The sequence below is a fragment of the Chaetodon auriga genome, chromosome 4, assembly GCF_051107435.1.
Source record: "Chaetodon auriga isolate fChaAug3 chromosome 4, fChaAug3.hap1, whole genome shotgun sequence".
In the NCBI taxonomy this organism is placed as follows: Eukaryota; Metazoa; Chordata; class Actinopteri; order Chaetodontiformes; family Chaetodontidae; genus Chaetodon; species Chaetodon auriga.
The window spans coordinates 15,795,331-15,819,364 of record NC_135077.1 but is presented as its reverse complement, the minus strand read 5'-3'; the positions used below and the strand labels follow the sequence as shown (position 1 = coordinate 15,819,364).

The 24,034-nt window shown below is 42.1% G+C and overlaps 1 protein-coding gene across 1 annotated transcript in view; it reads left to right on the top strand.

The window, feature by feature from the left end:
* The window catches only part of LOC143319832 (vasorin-like), a 31,076-nt gene extending 7,274 nt beyond the window's left edge, over positions 1-23,802 (top strand). Inside the window, exon 2 of the mRNA XM_076729062.1 lies at positions 19,090-23,802. Coding sequence (XP_076585177.1) covers positions 19,111-21,234 — 2,124 coding nt within the window. The 5' untranslated portion in view covers positions 19,090-19,110 and the 3' untranslated portion in view covers positions 21,235-23,802. The remainder of the gene's footprint in view (positions 1-19,089) is intronic.
* The last annotated feature ends 232 nt before the right edge of the window (positions 23,803-24,034 follow it).

Genomic DNA, 24,034 nt, shown 5'->3' with positions numbered 1-24,034 from the left:
CTGTCTCATAACTGCGACCATTCCTCAAATATCCTCAGATTTACTTTGCATTACCCCTGCGACACAATCCGCTGCTCATGTTACGTCATGTTTGATGGAGGTGGCTTTGCTGCAGACTTTTGTCATTTTAAGTGCCGGCGTGATGATATTGTTGGAAATACGTCAGTGCTTGATATTTCCTTTTTCTTGTCTCGGGGCGTTGGACTGAGCTGTGGGTTGATTGGTTGATTGAAGCTGTGCCTGTATGCCTTTGGCCATTCTCAGGCTTGTTGTATTGGATTCAGACAAGCTATTGAATATTGTCATCAGAATAATTTAGATTTTAATTATAGTCTTGTTCTCTTTGGATGACTATCGATGGGAGGGCATAAAGGTGGATGAGATTACTGAAATTAAAGACTCCAGTTGGTTGCTCAGGAAACTGAGGCTGCTGAGAGCATCACCACAGGCATGCCTGTGTTTAATTTGAGGATTCCTCTCTTTCAGATGTCAGAGGATGAATTTAAACTAAATTATAGATTGCAGACTGTTAAATTCATTGCTTGATGAGACAAGATGGCTAATTGAACCCAGCGGCCTAAAAGGAGTCGTGCTGTAGTACAAGTATATCAACAGAGCTTAGTGTTATGTCAGCTGAATCACAGCCTCAGCACAGTCAGGTTTAACTGTGGCTGACTTCACTCATTTGGCCCCAAGTCAGAGGCACACATGGTGTTTGTGCACAGGTGAACAGGAATTACACTCTTGTGTTGGTAAGTAATAGCCTCAAGTGTATTTGCAACAGCTATTGTTGCTGTTTGTGTGCCTGTAAGCCCTGGCGTGCTGCAGTGTGTTGTAGTACTCAGAGATACACACACATTCACGATGAGATATGTCAACAAAGACCAAAGTGTGAGACATCACTTATTTTAACACAGAACACAGGTATGGTGCACTCTACACGCTCTTGCATTGATTTTGCATAGACAGTCACACACACACACACATGCATGCACACACACTCGCAGAGTCCTCGTTGGAGGCCTCACTGCAGCTGGCAGGGGATTAAGAGGTCAGGAGTCAAAGCGGGGAGCAGTCAACCCACAGACCTCGACAAGAAACTGACGAAGCAGAAGAAACGAAGGCAAAGAGAGGGAGACGTAGTGCCAAATCAGTCAAACGTACTATCCAGATTGCCCAAATAAGAAGAAATCTGCTGTACTGAACTTGTACTTGTGCCACACAAGAGAGGGCGTTCTGTCATTCATCATGTTTTGCACTTGGCCCGAAGCCAAGACCCGTCTGATGATGCTTGGACCACCGCAGAAAGACAAACAGATCAAACCAGCACGTTCGGGCTTGTGCAAGACTTTCAACTGTTACTCAACATGTTCATCATAATGACAGCAAGTTAAGGTCACGACTTCAACAGTCGGCTCGGCTCTAAATGTCAGAGATCTAGTCAGGCTTGTGGCGTTTTGAAAGTAGAGATGCCTTGAGCTTTATGCTGTAAAGCAGTCAACCCCTGTGTTGGAAAATTTCTCACAAGTTGCAGATTTTAACATACAAAATACATTTTTCTTGAGTCTGACAACATTTCTCTCCACTGCTGGAACAATGAGTCGATTGAAACTTAAAAAATATCAATAAATCATGAGGGGAAAGGGGAACGGGACTGGCTAAATGATTCATATAAAACAAAGTATTCCAATAAAATTACTGTGGAAGTGAAAGTGTTTCTGGAAAGTTTGTAGAGTGAAGGACTCTTCTCAGTAAAGTCTGAGCTTTTCAGGAAATAGACAGCTTTTCGTGTTGTCACGTTCTTGGCATTAAGGTAAAAAGAGCAGAAAACAGAGACTTTAATAGATAAATCAGGTTTATCTGGTGAAAAAAATGGCTGTTGGTCAGCGCTGTCTGAGCTGAAGCATCAGGCTGAATTTCTTTGCACTCGGCATTTGACACATCCTCTGCCCACTGAAGCAGACGTAGCAAAGTGTGGATGAGCCAGCGGTATTTTTAATTTGAACATCTTGTTCACAGATGAGAACTGAAAGCCACTTCAAACGGAGGGCAGGCGGATCAGAGGTTATGCTGCAGCAGCTTTTAATGCATGCTGGCGGGGAAAGGAGTGCGTAGTCCTAAGTGTTTAGTGCATGTGCATGTTTATGAGTGTACGCATATTAAAAAAAGGCAGAAAACACAGACGCATGCAGAAAAGTTAGTAATAAACTGAATATTAACAGAGTTAAACTGTGGAATCTACAGAACCTGGGTGGGGTGACATTTTGGCTAATTTTGGGCCCTCAAACTGAAATGATATGTAGGCTACTCGGAGTTAGCAGCAAGCTAGCTACTATTTATCAGGTGCTCTCAAATTACAGATTGACTTCTATTAAATGAGAAGTTCTCACATTCATTCTTTAACACTCTGCTTCTACTCTGTAGATGCAGGCAGCTGTTTTAATGCGACACAGGATTTTACATTTCTTGCTACATCGTTTAGCACTCTTTGCTAACAAGCAGCTAGCTGCACAAAGCTGCTGTCTAAATGCAGAGCAAAGTCAGGAGTGAAGCTTGTCGGGTCGTCGACAACTTAGGTTTAATAAGGCCTACAGTTTTAATATGATTTTGGACTGAGAAACGTGCATATGTTTCAGGTGCTGGCTGCCAAACATAATGTTGGATTGCCTTTGACGTACACCTTAAGCATTTTCTGCAGGATAACTGTTTATGTTGTGTTTGCTTGCATCACTTTTTAATTCAAGGCAACACTTTAAGATACAATTTATTCATTTGAGGGTCCCCTATCAGAAAGTTGTACTCTGATACCTGCTGGATTCTTTATTGAATTTTTATGGAGGAGACAGTATTTATTTCTTTGTGTCTGTTATGTGTAATCTACTAGTTCAATAGTGATGGCCGCTAGCTAAACCAAGACACTTCATAAACACAGACAGACCAATGCAAGTCCAAGACAAGCAGTCAGCAGGTCAGTCAGCTGCAGAAACGCTGCTCTGCACCTCCGATGACGCCAAAACACACCAGACTGTTGCTCTCACTGGAACAGATGGGATGTATTAAACAAACTGAGGCTGCAAAGATTGATGGAGCAATTTCACAGCCTCATAGCAGAAAATGAACTTAATATATCTGTGCTGGTCAGATCAGAGACTTCTGGCCTTCACTAAACTCCCTGCTCATTAAAATGTGACTGCTGCCATTATTCAAAGGGATGGAAAGGTTTGTGTGTGTGCACATGTGAGGTGTTCCACAAAGTTCGTTGGAATACATATAGTTTGCCAATTGTTAAAGGTGATAGATTACCAAATGCACCATTAACTTTACTTGTTGTTTTATATGGACTTCGCTCATAACATTGTCTCAGCCTCATTAGAGTGAGTCACAACTCGGCCAGAACAGATAAGATCTTTAAATGAAATGCAGTCTGAACTCTATCTAAAAGGTTTTCAAGGGTAACAACGCATCAGGGTGGACCCACAGGACAGCTGAGTAAGCAAATAACAGTGGACATGGAATAAAAACTGTAAGTTCACTCAAACATACTGTATTTTTCTAACAGCTTGAAGAATAGTTTAGCCTATAGAGAAGTTAACCAGTTCTTTGTTTAAATCATGTCTGTGGTTCACTGGGCTCTTGCACAATGTGTTTTTAGCAAATGTATGTGCTTACCAAACCCTCAAAGAGGCAACACAATATACAGTTTAAATGAAGCTGAGACCACAAGAACTCCAGCAGGCCCACTGTGAAATTCACTTTATGTGCTGGAACCGAATTTGTTGCATATGTATGTCATCCTGAACTGAAATGACTGAAATTTGTGTGCAGTGAAATTGAAAAAAGTTAAAATTTGAAGACCCAGCTCTGACCTGAAATGATGTCTAGAATGAAAATGAATCTTTGACAGGCTGAAGTGAATTTGCTGAGGTTTGTTAAGATCAAGTAGCTTAATTTTCTTGAACAGCGGAATAATTTAGTTTCAGAGTGATTTTGCAAAGGGACTGAAGCTCTTTGGACTACTTGTAGTCAAGCTGCCATTGAACTATGGGAAAACATATGCGATTAAAGGAAACTGTACATCTGCATTTCTGTGCATGCATACCTGTGTGTTTACTCACAGCAGTTGTGGTCAAAGCTAATGTGAGGAAATCAGTTCAGATCGATCCGATTTCCATCTCTTAACAGATTTACACTCGTGATTAACGTGGTCGAACTGCACATGCTGAGAAACTTAACACCATGTTTGGTTGTCCTGTTCAGCTCAGCCTCAGAATGCTCCCCAACTCGTTAAAAGTCGCGTATCTTCCCATGAAATCAAATACACCAGATATTATCTTCAAAAGGAATCTGAAACAAGCGTTGCATCGGCTTCACTGGGCCGTTTGAGCTCCGCTAAAACTCATTTAAGTTCCAGAATACTTCAAAGATCCAAATTAAATCCAACTTTTTCCATGAGGAATTAAAAAACAATTTGGCAACGTTCTGGTGGCTGTACCAAGTATTTTTCATGTTCATTTCACTCTCCTCAATCTCCCAGTTTCTCTGTAGTTTAATGAAAATTCAACCCCAAAATATTTCAAGAACAGCCAAGTCATCTTCGAGTTTAAGAAAAGGCAAGCATTAATTATGCTATCAGTGTAAAATCAAATGAGGTCACTTATGGCTTGTGTGGGAGTCTATCGTGCATGTGTGTGTATGTGTGTACACACATCCACATCCATCCACACAAACACAACATCATTTTTCTTCCCGTTCCCTCTCCAAACATCCCTGCAAGCCTCGAGGCGTTTTTCAGAGTCGTGTGTCAGCGCCTGGTCTGCGGTGGAGCACGTCGTCGCCATTGCTTCACATTTATCTTCCTCAGAGTCGAGTTACTTTACATAGAGCGCAGTGAGGTTTGCAAAATAATTGCATGCAAGTAAAATGTTTGTTTGCACTAAAAAAGAAGCATTGTGTCGGGCTCATTTCACTTGTTGGGGGGTGCTGCTAATGTTGAGTTACCATTGAGATTTACTTATTTTACTTCTTCTCTTCTGGACTTTATAGATACGTTTACTTCCTTTGAGAGCTTGATCTTTCATTGATGATACTTTGTTTCTTCTAATTTAACAACCGGTCTATACCTCCTCACTGTCCTCATTACTGTACAAACCACTGGTCTTACTCTGTTGATGGAGTCGCATCTTCGTTCTGATTTGTAGTCACTGCTGTTGGATTTGTTGTCCAATAGTGTTCTCAGTTTCGCTATTGCTCCCAGGCAAAACCTCAAAGGTAATCCACTGTCTTCAACCTTTATTGGAAGTGTGTGAAGCAAGTCACTGCATAGATGTGCACCTACAAGGGCAGATTAATAAATATTTTCATTATTGACTGATCTACCAATTATTTATTTCCCAAGTGATGCCCTCAAATTACTTCTTTTGTCTAAACAACAATCAAAAACCCAAATGCTCTTCATTTGCTCTCATGAATGACAAAGAAAAACAGTAAATCCCTGAATTTAATCAGCTTCTTGTCAATGAAAAATGACTGAAATGATTCATCGATTATAAAAATAGTTGCCGACTCATTTTCTTTTGATCCATTTAAGTGAACAATCCCAGCAGCTCTAGCTCTACAGGCGTAGTGAGGGCAGACGACTCCACAAGGTCAAGTTCTGTCCTACTGTTCTTTCACGAATGCAAAGATGACCTTCTCACATATAAGTAAAGTGTCAAAACATGAGAGGAAAAAAAACACATCTCAGAATCCAGGGCCCGAAAAAAAAAGCCTAAAAAGAAAACAAACAGAAAGAGCAAGACAGAGTGTTAACGCGACCTTTGACCTCATTCAGCTAAATCACTTGTAGGGTAATTCAAGCTGCTTTTTCTGCCGCAGAACAGTAAAACTCACAGTCATGTTACTCGGGACTTTGAATAAGTCGTCTCTTATTTGAGGTGAATGTTCACAAGTTTGATGTTTGTCACTGCTGATAGTGAGGAGAGTGCAAACAGGGAGACAGCCTGGTTTCTGTTCTGATAAGTGCTCTGTTGAGGAGATAAGCTGTCTGATGTGTGTGTGCGATGTCGTCAGCGGTGAGAGCCCCATGCTGCTGCTTTGTGAGTTTAGGCAAACGTCAACCACAGTCTGGTCATAAGATTTCCACCTTTTGATTTGATGGTTTGGAGTTGTGACTGAGTTTTTTTTTTAACAAACTTTACATAATTGCACCACAAAGGATTTTCTAGCAGCGACGTGTTGCTCAAATAGCACAGGGTGAACTTTGTCCACACTAAAATTAGTGCCATATTTTCCTTCTCTTGCAGACACAAAGGCTTCTCAGCAGAGTCGCCCTCCCAGGACACATTTTACGTGTCTGTAGCTGCTTTCACACTGTGAAAATAATAGCACAGATCAGGTCTGGTCTTGTAAACCCGACGGAGCAGACGGCCAGGCGTGACTCTGAGCACCACCACAAAGAGTTAAAAATCTGATTTTCTGTCCCAGAGTAAAATGCAGCCTTTGTTTCTGGGTCATGAACCAGCCGAGGTCACTGGCTTTAACCAAGCCAAACAAACACACACGCACACTCACATACACACAGTTCAGTTTGCACTAATTGATTCCCCTTCCAGCAGAGACAAGAATGAGAGACTGTGTGTGTGTGTGCATGTGTTTGCTTTAAAGGATCTGTTGGGAGTTTAAGTAAATAGATAAGTGACAAAGTAAACACCCATCCAACACACACACACACACACACACACACACACACACACACACACACATCAAACTAAAATCAGGGACACAATTCTATACACACACATTAACTGTTTGTGCCTCACATTAATGAATTGTTCTGTGTTCATAATTTTCGAAGGGTAAACCCATTTACCAATTATAATCCAATTAAAATTTGTGTGTGTGTGTGTGTGTGTGTGTGTGTGTGCATGTGTGTTTGTGTCCTTACTGGCAGTTGCTGAAGTCTCTGTCAGCAGTAAATCCGTCCACACTCCCTGACCTAACACTGGGTTAATGAGGTGATCCAGCAGCAGGGTACGGTTGGTAGAGGTCTCTGTGTGTGTGTGTGTGTGTGTGTGTGTGTGTGTGCGCGCATCTGGACAAGTATTTATGTGGGTGTTGCAGAGGCAGCCTTCATGGTGTGTGCATGAGACAGGTGTGATCTGGAGTCGTGTGATTGGAAATAACGGTGGTGATTGTTCAAAATTAGTTGGTAGTTTTGGTGAGGACGGAAATCTCATGATGACATGCCAGAAGGAAAACGATGAACTGTAGTACACATACTACAGTATATGTAGTACATTCTTACACATTTGCATTGCTGTCATTTGGACACGGTTATGTTATGTTTATCACCAAGCAAAGCTTGCAAGTAATTCCCCACATAATCCATTGCAATATGCTGGAAACATCCACCAAATGACTTGCAAGAGCATGCAGGACTGTTGCATACATCCTAAAGCACACTGGATAACAGTGTCAGCTTTGTGACTGGAAGCTCAGAAGTTCAAAAAGTCACCATACTTGCATACAGTGGGCACTGACTAACATACGCAGACAGAATGCAGAATAAGGTTAGCTTAAACTGTGAATGTAACACTGTAAATAAAGGCTACAGCTCTGCAAGACTCGTGCTAAAGCCCCAAGACTTGCTGGCCAACTTCAGAGTAAGGAAACAGGGAAACCTGCAGCAGAAAGTCTCAACATGCTTCCCGACCACGGCCCAAAAGCTGAAGCAGGAACAGTTAACAGCAGTGCCTATTACCATCATGTCAGTTTGTCATTTTAAATTCTTCAGGTAACCCCATTGAACTAAACCCCAAACTGAGATTTCATACTTGGTCCCCGTTTCACTCTGTCTCCTGTTATTTTTATATGATTTTAAACATAATTCCTATCTTTGAGTTTCAGCTATGAAGGCATGATGCATTAAAGAGAGAGAGAGAAACATCATTTAGAACCAGAACTGGGTTCAATGTTTGTTAAAGATAGCTGTGACAACTTGAAGGTACAGTATCTGTCAGGACATGCACGAACCAGAGGGGAGGCGTCTACCACCCTGACTTGTCCCCCCTTGAGTCCAGCCCAACCCGAACCCTTCCAGAAGCCATACTTTGGTAACTGACAGCTGGGTTTAACAAGCATGAAGGGGCCCATGTTGGGTAATAGACTCACAGGTGATCCTCAGTCAATAATCAGACCTGGAGGTGGGAGGAGATATGGATGGAGGGACGAGGAGAGAACGGAATGAAGAGCAGCGACAAGTGAAGTGTGTTTGACTGTAAAGCTGCAGTTTGCAACAATGCAACAACGGCAGCAGGACACGCCAAGAAACAAACGCACAGGGATGTTTATCACATGGAAAACACAGCCAGTTAAGCTTTCTGTGAACCTTCGTTTTTGCCGAACATTAACTGCTTCTGGGGCTTCTGCCAGAGCTTCAGGCTAGATGCCGTTTTCAGATATAAACAACTCATTAAGAGGAGAGACAAGTGATGGCAGGGCAGGAATTGACAGATCCAAGAGGGAGGAGGGAGAACTAATAATACACTTCACTGCATCGAGGTGAAAAGTTTGCTTATTGTAGCTTTAAGACTTTCATTCTTGGAAAATCAGCCCCAAGCTGATGTGAAGGAGTACTTCACAGTGTACCCAAAATGAGTCTTTATCAGCTCCGGTATCTTTAGCTGTCATAAAAATATGACTAATGGTATCGAGCTGTCTTGTCAGGTTTCATGTACTTCCTACTCTATTTTCAATAAACTGTTCGTCTGTGTTCCACTGCAGAGACTTTAAATGAAGTCAGGATAGGCACCTTCCCTGGGAGGATTAAACAAATTCATACCAGCAGTAAGAAGGAATTAGAAAACAGGAGGCATGTTTTAGAGTGTTGTTTCTAGTGCCAGTCGCCCACTGGCACACCTGTGTGAAGGTGAGTATAGGTGTCATGCTTATTTCCAACTGCTGACAGACAGGACGGGCTCAGAGTTGGTGAAGTGTGAAAGCAAACACACACACACACACACACACACACACACACACACACACACACACACACACACACACACACAGCCTTTAGTTGTTCCTACAAAGAGCCTGATTGAGCTCCTCTCTGGTGTTCATACATCTTAGCGGAAAAACCAAAAGTCATCCTCAATCAGGGGGCGTGTCCAGCTGTGACATAATTAAATACCAAAATAGGTTGGCTAATTCCTCTTCTACAACCCCAACAGCCAATCAGACTCAAGCATGCAGATAGAAGCAAAATAATAATAATGATAAAAAAAATCACAGAACATAAAAATGAAATTAAGTAACAAATTACATATTTTCATGAACTTCCCATGATGGAATTGAACCACATTGTTATTTTTGTGAAATTCTGAGTTCTGAAACACATTAGAAAGTCAAATAAGCTATGGAACAATATGAGACAATGTTTAATAGATTTCTGCAACCCGAGTACAGTATGTACAGATTTCTACAACCAATGGACAGTATGCCAAGAGCATTTGGCACAGGGTACATATATTGCGATCAGCTGCAGAGGCTGCTAACAGTTTGTGGTGTTGGCATTAGCCCACCAGTTGAGCCGGAAACAGTCCTCCGCAGCCACCACTGGAATCTAATTCGACAAATAGCATAATACCAATAATATTAGTGTAACCCAGAATTTAACTGTGCAGAAATACTGGGTTTAAACACAAACAGAACATCAGTGTTGAATGAAGCCTCGAAGCTTTGAGTTGTTGGGCGCAACCCTACTCTGCATTTTCATCATAGCAGCAGCAGGAGCAGCATAGTTGGCATCTCTGCCATACCTGAGTCAGACACCACAATACCCAGGTGTCACTAAGGCAGACACATGGGCCAAAACCATCAGCAGAGCTGGCTAAGGTTTGCTTTCAAATGATGATGGATTATTAGCCCACAATCTGTTTTGTTTGGTGCAGTCACATCATTTTATGTGATCATCTCCCCAACAATACTGTAACTACTGTTGGTAACCAGGTCAAAGGGTGGTTCATACCCAGCCTGCTGATGATTCATCCTAATAGTATGCTCACTCTACCTTCACTGTCTCGTATGACAGCCGACGTAGACGGCTTTTTTTTTGTTAAATTCATGCCTGCTGATTGCACAAACAGAGGTGGAATTGAGTTCAAACTTCAAGCACCCCTCTCTTCTCTAACAGTGTTATATAGAACAGCTAATGACTAGTTGATTCAGTTGTGAGGGTTTTATTTTACTACGTACTACTTCTCAGCTGTGAGGTCAAGCTGTTGTATAAACAAGCATCTGCACGGTTGAAGCATTCTTGAAGCAGACACTGGATCTCTGCCCTGACCCTGACCTACGACCTGTGACCTCTGGCTTCCACACGGAGGCTAAAGAAGTTTTGCACTGTACGTGAAGCTACTTCCGGCTGTGACAAAGAGATTGTCTGTTCAGCAAGCAGCCAGTTACTCCTGTTGATGCAACAAAGGAGAAGAGACAGGGGGACTGGAGTCAAAGTCATTGGACAAAGTCAAGAGAAATACTTGAGTATACTCTAAGTGTAAATAGTTGCTAAATTGGCACAGCTTTTTACAGACTTGAAGTGTACTGGGTACACCAGTGAAAATAAAAACATTTGCAGTACAGTTGTATTATCTCGCCAATGTGTATACTTAAATATAGTTAAAATGAAGTGAAATTACAGTATACTTTATTTAAGCGTGTTACTAGTGTATTGCAAAGGACCAAATAGACTATAGGTGTACTTTATTACTCTTAAAAGTATTTGTAATTTAGTACACCTTTTAACAGTACACTTAAGTACAATTTTAATAGACTTAAAATAAATTACACTTTACATAAGTACTCTGAAATACCACTTTAAGTATTATGTGTGTGTGTGTGTGTGTAAGTACGCTGTTGCGTGTGTTTCTGCGTGTATTTTGCCAAACTGACTGACAGTATTAAGAAAGGCGTTAAGGCACAGAGAAGAAGAGCTGGAGCTTCAGTGCAGCTGTAGATGTTAAAAAGTGGATGTAATTGAGCTTTTACGAGTAGAATGAGTTTGTTATTTCTTTCACACGCTCCATTGTGTTCAGTTTGACATATTTATGTTCTGCAGTTGTGAGTCAAGAGGCGTCTTGGCTTTGTTAGCCTCACTGCAGGCATGCAGTTGGTTCACTGTCATCGAGAGTGAAGACCACAACAAACCCCAAACGCAGCTCCTTCTGTCTCATTTTAATGGCTTTCAGTCAGAGAATTCCAAAGTTTTTGTTTTGCTTTGTGTTGGTTTTGATTTTCTTATCATGGTCCTCGTCAGTCTCTCCTCAGTTGTCACAGTTGTCGCAGCCCAGTCTAGACGACAGTTGTCACCACCCAGGTGTTAACTGCTGCATAGAAGATGATGAAGTTGTTGGGGATTTCTCACAGTCTCTGTTCAGTTTACGTCATAAAACTTTGCTGTTTCACACTAAACAGCTCTTTGGATCAAGACATGGAAGCAAAGACTCAGAAATGGCTTTTTGTAGGACTTTTCTTCCGGAGGCATCATTTAGACTTTCATCTATGTCTCACTGGCTGGATCCAAACTGCTCAATGGATACCACGTGTTTAGCTGCAGTTGCAGGGACAGCACTTTGAAATGTCTCAGTTGCTGGTGAATTATACTGAGCCACATAACCTGATCACCAATAAGCCATCACCTACAAGAAGCACCAGCATGGTAAAAAACTGCTAGAATCTGCTCATTCATTTCAATGAGACCACTGCAAATGACACCTATTGGAAATTACATTCTGACTTTTCATCTACAACTTTTCATCTGATGGTCAGGTGTTGTAGAATTCATTCTGCAGCTTCTTCTGCATTTATTGTGTTTGCTTATGAACTGGTCCTCTCTTTGTTTGCTTGTGTTGTAGTGTTACTGTTATTATTATTGTTACTGAGTATAGAGGATGTAGGTTGACTGTTGGTAATGCAGAGATTTGCTGGAGTGCACAGGGACTAAAGGTCAGGAGCTGTCAAAGCAGCTGAGGCTCCACACTTCAGTGATTTATTTTAATCTTGTTTGCTGTATTTTTCACAGTTCAACTAACTGTATGAATGAACCAAGCGATGGAAAAAGTTGACTGATTTGTACCAAATGAAAATAACTGTAAAAGCAACATCTGAGGCATTTTTATGTGTGTTCAGGATTAATGTCTGTTATTAGAACCTTATGCATGTTTGTTTGAGCATGTGCACACACACAATACTCACACAGCACATGTATATATATATATATATTTACACACACACACACACACATATATATATATATATATATACTGTATAGTTTATGTACTTATACAATAGCTTTTGGGGCTGTGGGTTTTGGAAGGATTGAAGTAGTTAAACTGATTTTACTGGTAAGCTTCTCAGGCCTGAGGTAACAGGATATTCCACTTTTGGGAGTTTCGGGGGTGTGGGAGTTGAGGTAAGGTATGTACCACTAACTCACGTCTCCTTTTTTCCTTCATGAAAATGAAGTAATCTCCCTGTAGACCAACTTTCTAACACAATTTACAATCCCCTCTCTCCGTCTTTGTACCTTCAGTCCTGATTCTTCCAGCCCTCCTCCTCCCTCCTTCACCTCTCACACAATCCCTCCAAATCCTTCCTCTCCCCTTTTCCTTAAACTCGTAATCCTGAAAATCTTCATCACTGATTTCACTCAACATGGTACATTCTCTTCTTTTAATTCCCTATCAATAGTTTAACTTTCTGTTAAAGTGGTGCTTGTCAGAGTCTGGAAAAAGTAAACACACCACTTCCTGTGCAGGAAAGCAGGCTTCATATTAAAGACACACAGACATTAAATGTTGATGAGAAAGTATAAGATTTTAAGCTAAAGAAACACTGTTGTGTTATATTAGTCTGCAACAGAGACTAAATTGATGTTTTTCCTCCATTATTCATCCATTATCCATTAGCTATAGTACAACCAGTTATCCTTTAGAGGAGTAGCCAATCCCAGCTGGCAATGAGCAAGAGGCGGGGTACGCCATGGACCTTGTTATTTTTACCTCTAGAGCCTGATGGACACTTTTGTCCAAAGTACCATGAGTATGTAGAGTGTTACAGCGGGGAAAGGTGATACCTTTACAGCTGATCCAGCTGCTCCCTTTGTTGCTCTTTCATTGTAACCACTGTGGTTGTTTTTGTCCTCAGATTGTTTAATCTTCATAATGCTCCCTGCTGTCACGGACTGCAAATAAATTAAGACTCCCAACCCTCCTCGCCTGGCAAGATTCAGCCACAGCAGTTGTGATGTTTTCCTTTGAAGCCTCAGCACTCACCCTTGACAGGAATTAAGGGAAAACAATGCAATCAAATGGCAACAGACAGCATTTGATGTCGTGCTTCTGCAGAAGAACCACTAATTAGATATGTTTGAGAATGATCAGGATGGCCCAGATCTGGGAGTTCAACAAGAGAGTGGAAAGCCACAATATTACATAATGATTCTGAAAGGCCAAATCTGCCACCCCATAATCCAGTTAGTAGTAGTGTAGTCCTCACTTTGAGAGAATACACACACCGTCATATCTGGCTTTTATCATCTACTTTAAGTTCGGAGGAGTCAGGCCTTGTTTACAGCAGGTTTTGGATAAATGGAGGCAGTCGTCAGCTACCAGCTATTAAAACACCAAATTTCTCTTTCTCCCTCTCGTGTCCTTTTTCCTCTCACACTCATCATCTATTAGTCTCCCCCCTCTCCCTCTCTCTCTACCTCTCTCTTATCACGGGGGAGGACAAAGGTTTATGTGGGCCTTTCATTCTGTCTCACAGTGAGAGATGGCTGCAGTGTATTGTGGGTAACAGAATCCAGCTGTGTTGTAGACGCTGTGTTTGTGTGTGTGTCTGCTGGTGTGAACATGTGCAGGAATGTGCGTGTGTGTCTGTGACTGTGCCTCTCTGCAGGTCTTTGCTGCGTGTTGATCTGTTTCGTGTCGTCTTGACAGCCATGTTTCTCTTTCATCGCGTGGCCTTATCTACACTAATAGCTGAGGATATACTGTGTGCCATGAAGTCTTAACAGCGGAGTACTGTGTCATATTTAATTATACATTTCTAGAAGAGCCAAGAGAACTGGTTCTGCAACTCTGAATTATGTGGATGTAGTGCCATGCAGGCATGAAAAAGGATGCAGGAGGAGATGATTTACGGCTCAATCTGTGCATGCCTATCTGAAGTACCTCTCTCTTTTTTTAACATCTTGGCCCTCTTTGGTTGTTTGACTGGGTACCCGCATCACAGAGCCAAGAATCAGCCACTCCTTCCAAAAGCTGAGCCAAAATGAGTCAACATAGAGGAGGTGTATATGAAAGTAGCTGTGGTTGAAGTTAACAATATAAATGTTTTCCTACCAGTTTATCTCGGTGCTGCCAATTTTGTAGTCTAACGGGCTTAAGACTTCTGTTTTTTTTTTTTCTTTGACAAGGCTGAAATGATTGGCTCAACTCAAGCTAACTCAAGCAACAAGGATGCCACAAGCACAGCGCAGTCCAAAAATCTGCTGCAAACATGACTATTACTGTTTATACTCTAATAATGAACACAAGTTAATCTAATTACAAGGGTCTTCAGCAGTGATAATTTGAAATTATGCACTTAAAATGTTACAGGGTTAAATAAGGAATAATACACCTCATGAATAAAACTTAAAAACTATCATTACTGCAACCATGCACCTCCCAAGATGTGACAGCATATTGCCCTCAGTGAAAGATTAAACCTGAAAATAAAAGCTTAATCATGCAATAGTAGTCAAGTATTAGTTAGTTAAGCACTACTTTGTTCAGACCTGTTGAAAAAAAAAAACTCATCAAGAACAAAATATTAATACATCATTTAAAAAAAACAACAGAGTTAAAGAGAGAGAGAGAGAGCCAGGATTTAGATTCTGAAAGAGGCAAAAAGAGGCCTTCTATGCAGCACTTTGATTAATCTCATTATGAAATACGGTGACTAGGACCAAGGGTGAAAATAAAACGCAACAATGGTGCCATGAAGCTACACAAACAACAGCCACAGCTGGAAGAGGAGCTCTCAGGCCATCAGCTGACCTGCTGATGACATCCACACATGGGAGGATGCTGTCGCCCCCCTCAAGACAAAACGAAAATTCACTAAAATAAGCAGATACTTTGAGACCTTGCAGGGAAAACTGTGTCTTGTCCCACCTCTACCCACAGGGAGGTCAGAAGTCAGGTTCATCTGAAGCGTGAAGGGATTCAGTTTCTCAAACAAAGATGCTTCAGCAGGGCGGATGCTTGCTGTCATGGAGGTTTGGAGGCACCGCCCAGCTGCATGTATCACTCAGCCAAGCGGCTACAACTGACACATGCTGTCAGGGGGGTTTACCTGCAGTGCAAGTCCTGACACAGGCCTTTTGGATCAGCAAAGCCTCAAGACCACATATACACTGTGGACATGGAATTTGGAATTATAGACACATGTTTTATGATAGAAAATGTTCAGATTTGTGCAAAGGGTAAAACCTTCATTTTGACAGGCAGTCTGCAAGAAGTGTCAAAAGCAAGGCCTTCCTCCAGGTATCATCTCTTTACTCTGAAACAATCATTCTCTCATTCGTATTCCATTCATTCCTCCGCTTCTCTGTCATCAAATTATCGACTTCATGCCAGTGTGACAGCGGCAGCACCCTGAAAGGAAGGACAAGCTGCTCTTATTATAACCCTGTTACTGTTCTATAAACATTAAGTGACTGCACACAAAGAAAGGTCCGGATTCCAGAGCAGAGTGTGCCTTTAAACTTAGACACGCACCTCGAACAAAAGCACGCCTTGTTATAGCAGCAATACTTTGTCATCAGAGGAGAGAGCTGCCTCATTGTGTGTGCATCAAGCTTTGCATTGTTGCTTGTGGTCGCTTTATGTCTTAGAATAAGATAGTAGCTACTTTTCTTCTGGCTGATTTCACAGAGCTGTTTGGGGCTTTAGCAAAGTGATGCCAGACGTTTTCTTACATTTAATCTCCTCACAGATTAACTGTAACACTGTTACACTGACACACTTGAAGACAGTAATGTTTGAGTTCTTGGTCATGTTTAATTCAGTAGCATCTTGTGATGAATTGTAGTGTGAGAACGAATCTTTTGTGACAAAGTGATTTATTCTGTTTTACTTATTGTTACTTTACTTGGATGTCTGAGCTTCGTTGTGCAGACACAGACTCGTACAAGAAGGATTTTGTTGGAGAATTGAAATCTGCAGTGCACAAACACACAATTTTTTTATCAGTCTTTAGATCTGCCAAAGAGAATGTTTTTCTTTGGCAGGACATGTCAAAAACTGTAATTAAATATAGTGAAAGTTAATCTATGAGTGAAGGTACAACTGATTAGAATTCAGTTTGAGTAGCACGCTATGTTTGGGTTTATATTTCCTAAACTGTGAAACATTTCAGAAGTTAAAGGCAAAATCCTGCTTGCTGGATCAAGATTCATCTCCAGTATCAGTGCAGCACATGCCCATTTCCATCTAGAAGGATTTTCCCGCCATTTTCACATTTTGGCCCAGACAGAGGAAGACACTGTTCAAACAAGTATCAAAGGAAGTTCAAGTATAATTGGTAACTGATTCATTCAAAACATAAGAACCTGTCGAAGACACTTTGCGGTTTACAAGATGGAACAAATTGAAAGAGGTTTATTCTTATTCTATTCGAGCCTGTTGTGTTTCACCTCATTGTTTTGCCTTCTTGCCACCAGTTGGTAAGTGTCAGAATATTGTAGTTACTTTCTATAAAACAAAGAAAAGCATTGCAAACATGCTGAGAACTGAGTATTTACAGACCAGCCAATTAAAGTGTGGCACTTTGCCTTAGTGTGTAGCCTGTCATGTGAGTGGGTTAGCGGTTTGATCTTTCTCATGTGTGCCAATGAAGCCTTTGTAGCTTCTGGTTTATATTAACTGTTCTTGAAGTCCCGGTTTTGGTTTTTAAAACACCCAAAAATATGTGTTTAAATCTTGTGTTTTCCTCTAGAATCAGTGCTCTTTCTGGTAATCGTCACTTCTTTAACCTCTCTGTGTCCCTCCCTCTTCCCCCACTTTGCTTTGCTTTTCTTTCCTTTCCCTTGCTTCCTGTTGTGCTTAATAAAGGCAGATTTTGAAGGAATATTGCAAATTCCTACCAAGCTGGCAGGCTCTGACCTCGTATGTTATGAGGAGAGGGGGATAAATGGAGGAGACAGAGGGCAGAAAGGGAGCAGAGGCATGGGGCTGGAGGTGCGCCCCTGACTTTAATAAAACATCTTAGGTTTCTCCTCAACTTCCACCTCAGGAGTCTTGGAAAGGGCAGGAGTGCAAGGGTTTACTGACACAAACCAGGTCAGAGGAGGGAGGGAAGGAGAGATGATAGGAGAGAGGGAAGACAGAGATGTAATGCAGGTATGTGCTGCATTTAGGACAAGTGGTCAGGAAAATGTAACAGGTAAACAGGCAACAGGTAAAAAAGCCAAAGGTGTGGGCTGATACACATGAAGACAAACGATCCACTACTGCACTACTTGGTGATAGAAAACATTTCCCAATTCTTCTTAACAGTTCATTGTAAATTCAGAGTTAGTATATCATTTCTGGCTCCATGGAAGAGACGGTACAATTTCCAAGTCTTTGAAAATGCTGCCATTTTATATTTTTATTCCTGCAAAAGTCTATTGACTTTCATTTGTTTTCATCTTCTTCACCGCTAGTTAAACTCCCTTTGACTGTTGCCAGGGTCACTCTCAAGTTTCAGTCCTTGTGGCTCTTGGACTGTTTCACACTACAATAGCCTATCCAGTATAAGCCTGATGAAATCAAATGAGTTGGGAAAAAGTCTTTTTGGGCTCCAACTGGTCTGGGGTTGAAGGTCTCATTCTCCAGACTTGAACCTATGATACTACCGAATCATTTGTGTTGACCACGCAGCAGAGTTTACACTCATCTCTATATAAATTGAACACACAGCCCATCGTACTGGAGGTTACATCTAAGATAGAAAACAATTCTTAGCTTATCCAGTTTTAACAGATTTTCATGGTAGTCCTGCAGGCCAATGAAACCTCGAGTCTCCATAGTCTCCCTGAGTTTACTATACAAGGGGAGGAAAAGAAAGAAAATACCTAGTTTCTGTAGCAGGTTAAGAACGAGCTTGATTGTTTGTCTTCTCACACAGTGATTTTGTCAGGGACATTTATTACACCGAGTACCCCGGCTATACTTCCCAAGGCACTAAAAGAAGGAGAGGCAGGCAGGGAATATCTGGAGGTTTGATCTATTTATCCCCTTGTAGAGCTGTTTGGGTGATAAAACCTTGCACTGTATTCATGACTCTTTTCCTTCAGTCATGTGGTGGCACTTCATATCCAGGTGATGTACTGTTTCAACGCTGACTGGCTGACTGAGAGAATCAGAGAGAATCATCTGATTTAGGGTGCACATGTATGTGTGCGCACAAGCACAATGGCAGCATGTTTGCATTAGATATGTTTGTATGTAGTAGCGGTGTGGTGCTGCCGTCCAGCTGCATTACTGTAGACTGGGTTTCACGGGCGAAGGACTGTGTCATAAACACAGGGACGAGGCTGAATGAATTTCTCACTTACCCTGGGTGGGCTGTGTTAACTAGTCGCCTTGGCCTGTGGGTGCTGATCCCCTGGGTGTCTGTTCATCAAGGATATGAAACAGCAAATTCACTTTGATGGAGCACTCAGAGTTTTACTGTTTGTTTATATGCATGTGTGTGGCAGCTAAGGTTTGTTGGTTGGGCTTAAGTGTGCTTGTATCCATTGTATTGTACGTTATGGACAGAGTGTATGGATGAGTTTGTGGAAGGGATAAAGAAAGATTTGTCTAGCATTTATTTATGAGCACATATAATTGGGCTGTATGAATTTGAGAAAAATAATTCTTGCATAATTCTAATTTATTTCTCCATAATGACATCTATTAAAAGTCTTCACACTCTATTATTTGTCTCAATTTGTTTCTTATTGTAAAGCCTCACTTTTAATTATGACCATCTTTTTCCTCTCTCTCTTATGTCTTTCAGAATTTTAGTCCTGACGTCACCATGCTGTCTTACTTCCTGCTCGTCTTCCTCTCATCTGGTCTGGTGTTATCCTCTGACTGCCCAGCAGACTGTGCTTGCCAGGGCCAAGACTCCATATTCTGCATTCATCGACGCTCCAGCACTGTGCCCCGTGTCCCCGCCACCACCCAAAATCTCTACATCTTCCAGAATGGCATAGACACTTTGTCCCAAGATGACTTTAAAGGATTGGGCGAGTTGGAGTTACTAGATCTCAGCCAGAATGAGCTAGCAGAGATCCCAGAAGGTGTGTTTGAGATGCTGTCAAAGCTGAAGAACTTAGACCTGTCCTCTAACCACATTACCCACATTCCCAAAGGCAGTTTTTCTGGGTTGGTCCAGCTGGAGAGGCTGTATCTTCATGCAAACCGCATTCAGAGCATCCATTCAGAAGCTTTTGAGGGTTTAGAGAGGCTACTGGAACTCAAGCTCCAAGGGAACCAGCTCACTTCTCTGCCATCCCTTCATTTCCCCAGGCTTCTGCTTCTAGACCTCAGCTACAACAACATCCCACCTTTGGGGCCCTCAGATCTCCAGACCCCCCACCTGGAGGCCCTTAAGGTTGCCTCTCTGGGGCTTACCTCTGTGGACGAGGATCTCATAGCGTCCTTGGGGAATCTCCATGAGCTCGACATCTCCACAAACCAGTTAACTGAGGTGCCCCAGGCCCTAAAGCAGGACTCCCTCAAGGGACTGATCAAACTCAGCCTGGCTGCCAACCCTCTGGGCGAGCTCAGGGTGGACGACTTCCAGAAATTGACTGGACTTCAAGAACTGGATCTTAGTGGACTTAATCTTCAGGGTTTTCCCCAGGATTTCTTCCAGACGTTCCCTAGGTTGATACACCTGACCGCAGCTGAGAACCCATTTAACTGCTTGTGTCCATTAGCCTGGTTCCCTGTCTGGCTAAAGGAGAAGGAAGTGAATCTTGGGAGGCCTGAGGAAACCAGATGTCACTTTCCTTTGGTTAATGCTGGGAAGAAGCTTTCAGCACTGGAGCACAAAGATTTTGGGTGTCCACCTACCACAACAGTGGTGATTGGCTCCCCAATTGGAAGTACTCCTGTTCCCCAGATACCCACAACATCTCCAGAAACCACCCATACCAATGCCATTCCTCCTCCTCCTCCACCCAGTGAGGAAACGGTCTCTTCAAAAACCCCCTACCCTCTTCCACCAGAACCTCCAGTCTCACCTAGCTCCACCAGCGGGGAATATGAACCACACATCTGCCCACCAAACATCTGCCTCAATGGGGGCACTTGTAATTTTGACCCACTGGGTCAACTCGGCTGTCTGTGTCCTTCAGGAACCTCTGGCCTCTACTGTGAAAATGTGGATGAGGTCCCTGAACCACCAAAACCTTCAGCAACAGAAGTTTCGATAGTTGCCCCTGTGATGCCCGCTGAACTTGATGCCATCAGCTCACGGCAGGTGACCTCCACATCTATCCTTCTGGACTTGCACCGCTTCATCGAGACCCGGCCACACATCCGAGGCATCAGGTTGACCTACCGTAACCTCTCAGGGCCTGACCGCCGCCCCATTATCCTGAGTGTACCGGCATCTTACCCTGAGTACACGCTGCGTGGTTTGAGACCCAACTGTACCTACTCAGTCTGTGCCAGTCCCCTGGGTGAGAGAGTCAACTCTAGGTCCAACAGCTCTGTTGAGACAGGGTCATGTACAGAGGCTCGCACCACAGGGGTTTCACTAACATCCTCAGAGTCCATGGTGGAAACCCCAGGCCCACTGACATACACTCTCATCCCCGCCCTGGCTGCCCTGGCACTGGTGCTGGGGTTGGCAGTGGTGGCTGGGACAATCATCTGTGTGCGAAAGAGGAGGCAGGCAAAGGCAGGGATGGAGCTGGAGCTTGGCCCAGCTGATCCAGATCCCATGGAACTGGAGGGGATAAAGGCCTGCCTGGAAAATGGGGGAAATGGTACTCTCCCTCACAAACAGCCTGAGATTGACCGCTGTCACACTCCTCAGCCACCTCCATCCTTGCAGCAAAATGGGGGTTTGGACTATGAGGTACCCTTGATGCAAGGACACTGCCCATCGAATAACAATCTAGTATCCCTAAAGCCATCATATTTCTAAGATGCAATAAAATACAAACACTTGGAAAGATTCTGCAGAGTGGCTTTGCCCACTAGTGAGGTCCTGCTATGGCTCACTTAATGCTTAAAAAGTCTCATTTTCATTCCAATTTCATATCCACAATTGGAAAAGTGGCACTTATCAGTCCTTTGCTGTCCAGTGACGACACTACATACTAGATCATCTATTTTAGAGATACTGAATAATGAATTGAAGATAACAGCATATTGGAAATGTGCTAACCCCTGTGGGACAATGATCATGATGTGGTTTAAAGTCATCTAGCAGAGTTTGATGATGGTGAAACTTCACCAAGTGATTAAACTAAGTGCAATCAACTTGAAGGGTCTCAGTAGCAGACCGAAAACAGAAGTGCCTTTTTGCATTGACACAACTGTAACCTATGGCTCATTTATAAAAGAAAATGTCTTTGTTTATATGAAAGAAACATGAATGAGCTGTAATCCTGTTGCTGGATTTGGGAGATACAGCATGGAGAACAGTGCCCCAACATCTGTGCTACAGAACTGGAGTAAGTGACAGTGGTTTGAATGGAAACAGTGATGCAGATGTGTGATGGCTCAACCACACGTCACGGTACAAAATGGGTTTTTGACCAACTCTGACTGGTCTATGGGGATTATAGAAAGAACCTGCACTGAAAAGAAATTTTCTTTTCCTTTACATTGTCCCAGTCAGGAACTGCCACAAGACTGATGGTTGCTTAAGGAAATGCAATAACACAAAACTGAAAAAAGCTAGTAATTGGTTGATGACTGTCTAATTTGAAACAACCTTGTGGATTTTGATTCCTCACTCTCAACAGATCTAGCACAATTCTCTCCACACATCCCAAAACTTTTGGCTCCGTGGGAGATAAATTTGCTGTGAAAGATAAATGGACTGAATGAAGAGCCATTTAGAATGGACTTTGCCTGCTGTGATGGGAAGGCTGTTTCGTCTAGCTTATATCATGATATTCTGTTTTTGTCATGTGTTTTTTGTACTTTTATTGTGCTTTTTTGCTGTTGATGTCCATTCAGTATTGCTGTTGCTGTGAGTTGAAACATTATTATTTGCTCCCTTGAAAAAGCCTGCGTTTAGGTTATAACTCTCCAGAGCTATTTGCAATGAGTGCTTAAGTAAACAGCAGCTTACATTCTTGAGATCAGCGCTAAAAGCACCCAACAGTAGTCAAATATCTATGTAAGAAGTTTTAACTAAAAAATGAAATCAGTTATCAGTACAGAATGCTTTTGTATGAGCTTCACCAGAATGTGTCTGAATAACTCACCAAGTGAATGTAACTATCAAGTGTCAGACACTTCATTCTCTGTGCCAGGTCTGCCAGCGCTACAGAAGGATAAGCCACAGACTGTTTTTGACCGCCCAACCTCTCAAAACTGTGTTCAAAGGCCTTCTGCCACAAAGCCCACTCCTATAAAGCAGCACACGCGTGCCGAGAAAAGAAAGTTCAAAGAGCTCGAAGGCAATTTGCTGTGAGTGTCAGTGACTTTTAGGCACGAGTTTCCTCTTGGAGCTGCTGACCATATCATTTCGCAGATATGGTCTAGACACTGTCCCCCTGTAGATTTGTGTTCTCTGGCATCCTCTCACTGGTTCTCTGTGCCTCCTCTCTAACCATCCAGTGTGTTTTGGTCAACAAGGATTATTGGCTTTGGAGATTGCTTTGCTTGTTTACAGCCAACCAGACTGTGAAATGTACATGCTAAATGCACCGTTCTGATGTATTTGTTCTCTTTTTCCTGTCTGGAGCTGAGATTGTCACAAACTTTTAGTGCTACTTTAAATATCTCTTCCTTTCATGAGAAAGAATCTTAAATTGCAAGGTATAAATAGGTTTACAGAGATGTGCCTTAGCAACAATTGTTGGTTTAACATTGGCCTTACTGACATCTTGTATTGTCATGTTACATGCCAAGGACAAAAGGGCCTTTGTTTTGCCTCTCAAGACAAGGCATTATAATACATTACAAACTAAAAATACGGAAAAATGAAATGTAATGTAGTCATTTTAGTCAGGTTTTAAAAAAGCCCTTCCTCAGTTCTTTGTTATCTAACAGCCGGAAAGCTATCAGTTAGTTTGTTCAGGTGTGTGTGTGCGTGTGTGTGTGTGTGTGTGTGTGTGTGTGTGTGTGTGTGTGTGTGCTTTATTTTATTCTTTAGCTTCCACTTCTACAGTACGCTTGTTTGCTTTATCATTGAGTTAATGCACTACGCTCCAGCCACTGTCCAAAATCAACTTACCATTCTTTGGCTTCACTACTTTCTTCATTCTGTCAATATTCCAGTATAAACACAGACACAGATGCTCATATACAGTGTCTGCTCTCTCTCAGTATATCAAATGGAAGACTCTCTGTATTGCTTTGGACAGTGAGAGGGGCAGGAAATGTTTGAAATATTTTCAACATGCTTGTTACAGAACCTTCCCTGTTTATTTAGGGAAACTTTTTTTTCTTATTGTTTTATGTTTGTCACTTATGTCATTTTTTGTGTATGTGATTGTCAGAAAAGCAATGCTGAGAAAAAGAACAGTATTAAAAAGACTCGATGTTAAAATGCTTGATTTTGTGTCTCATGATAAATGGTGCTGGCTTCAGGAGTGAAGTCACTTTTATATGTTTAAAGTAATGTGTGCCTTTATGTGCTCTGTAGTCAGGGCTTTAGAAGTTTTGCTTTTCCTTGTGGATTTGAGGAATTTGGGCCCATTTGAGGCTGTTAGTCAGTTGTGAATGTACAGGCATGTTGTCATAGAGCAAAGCTAAACAGAAAATTT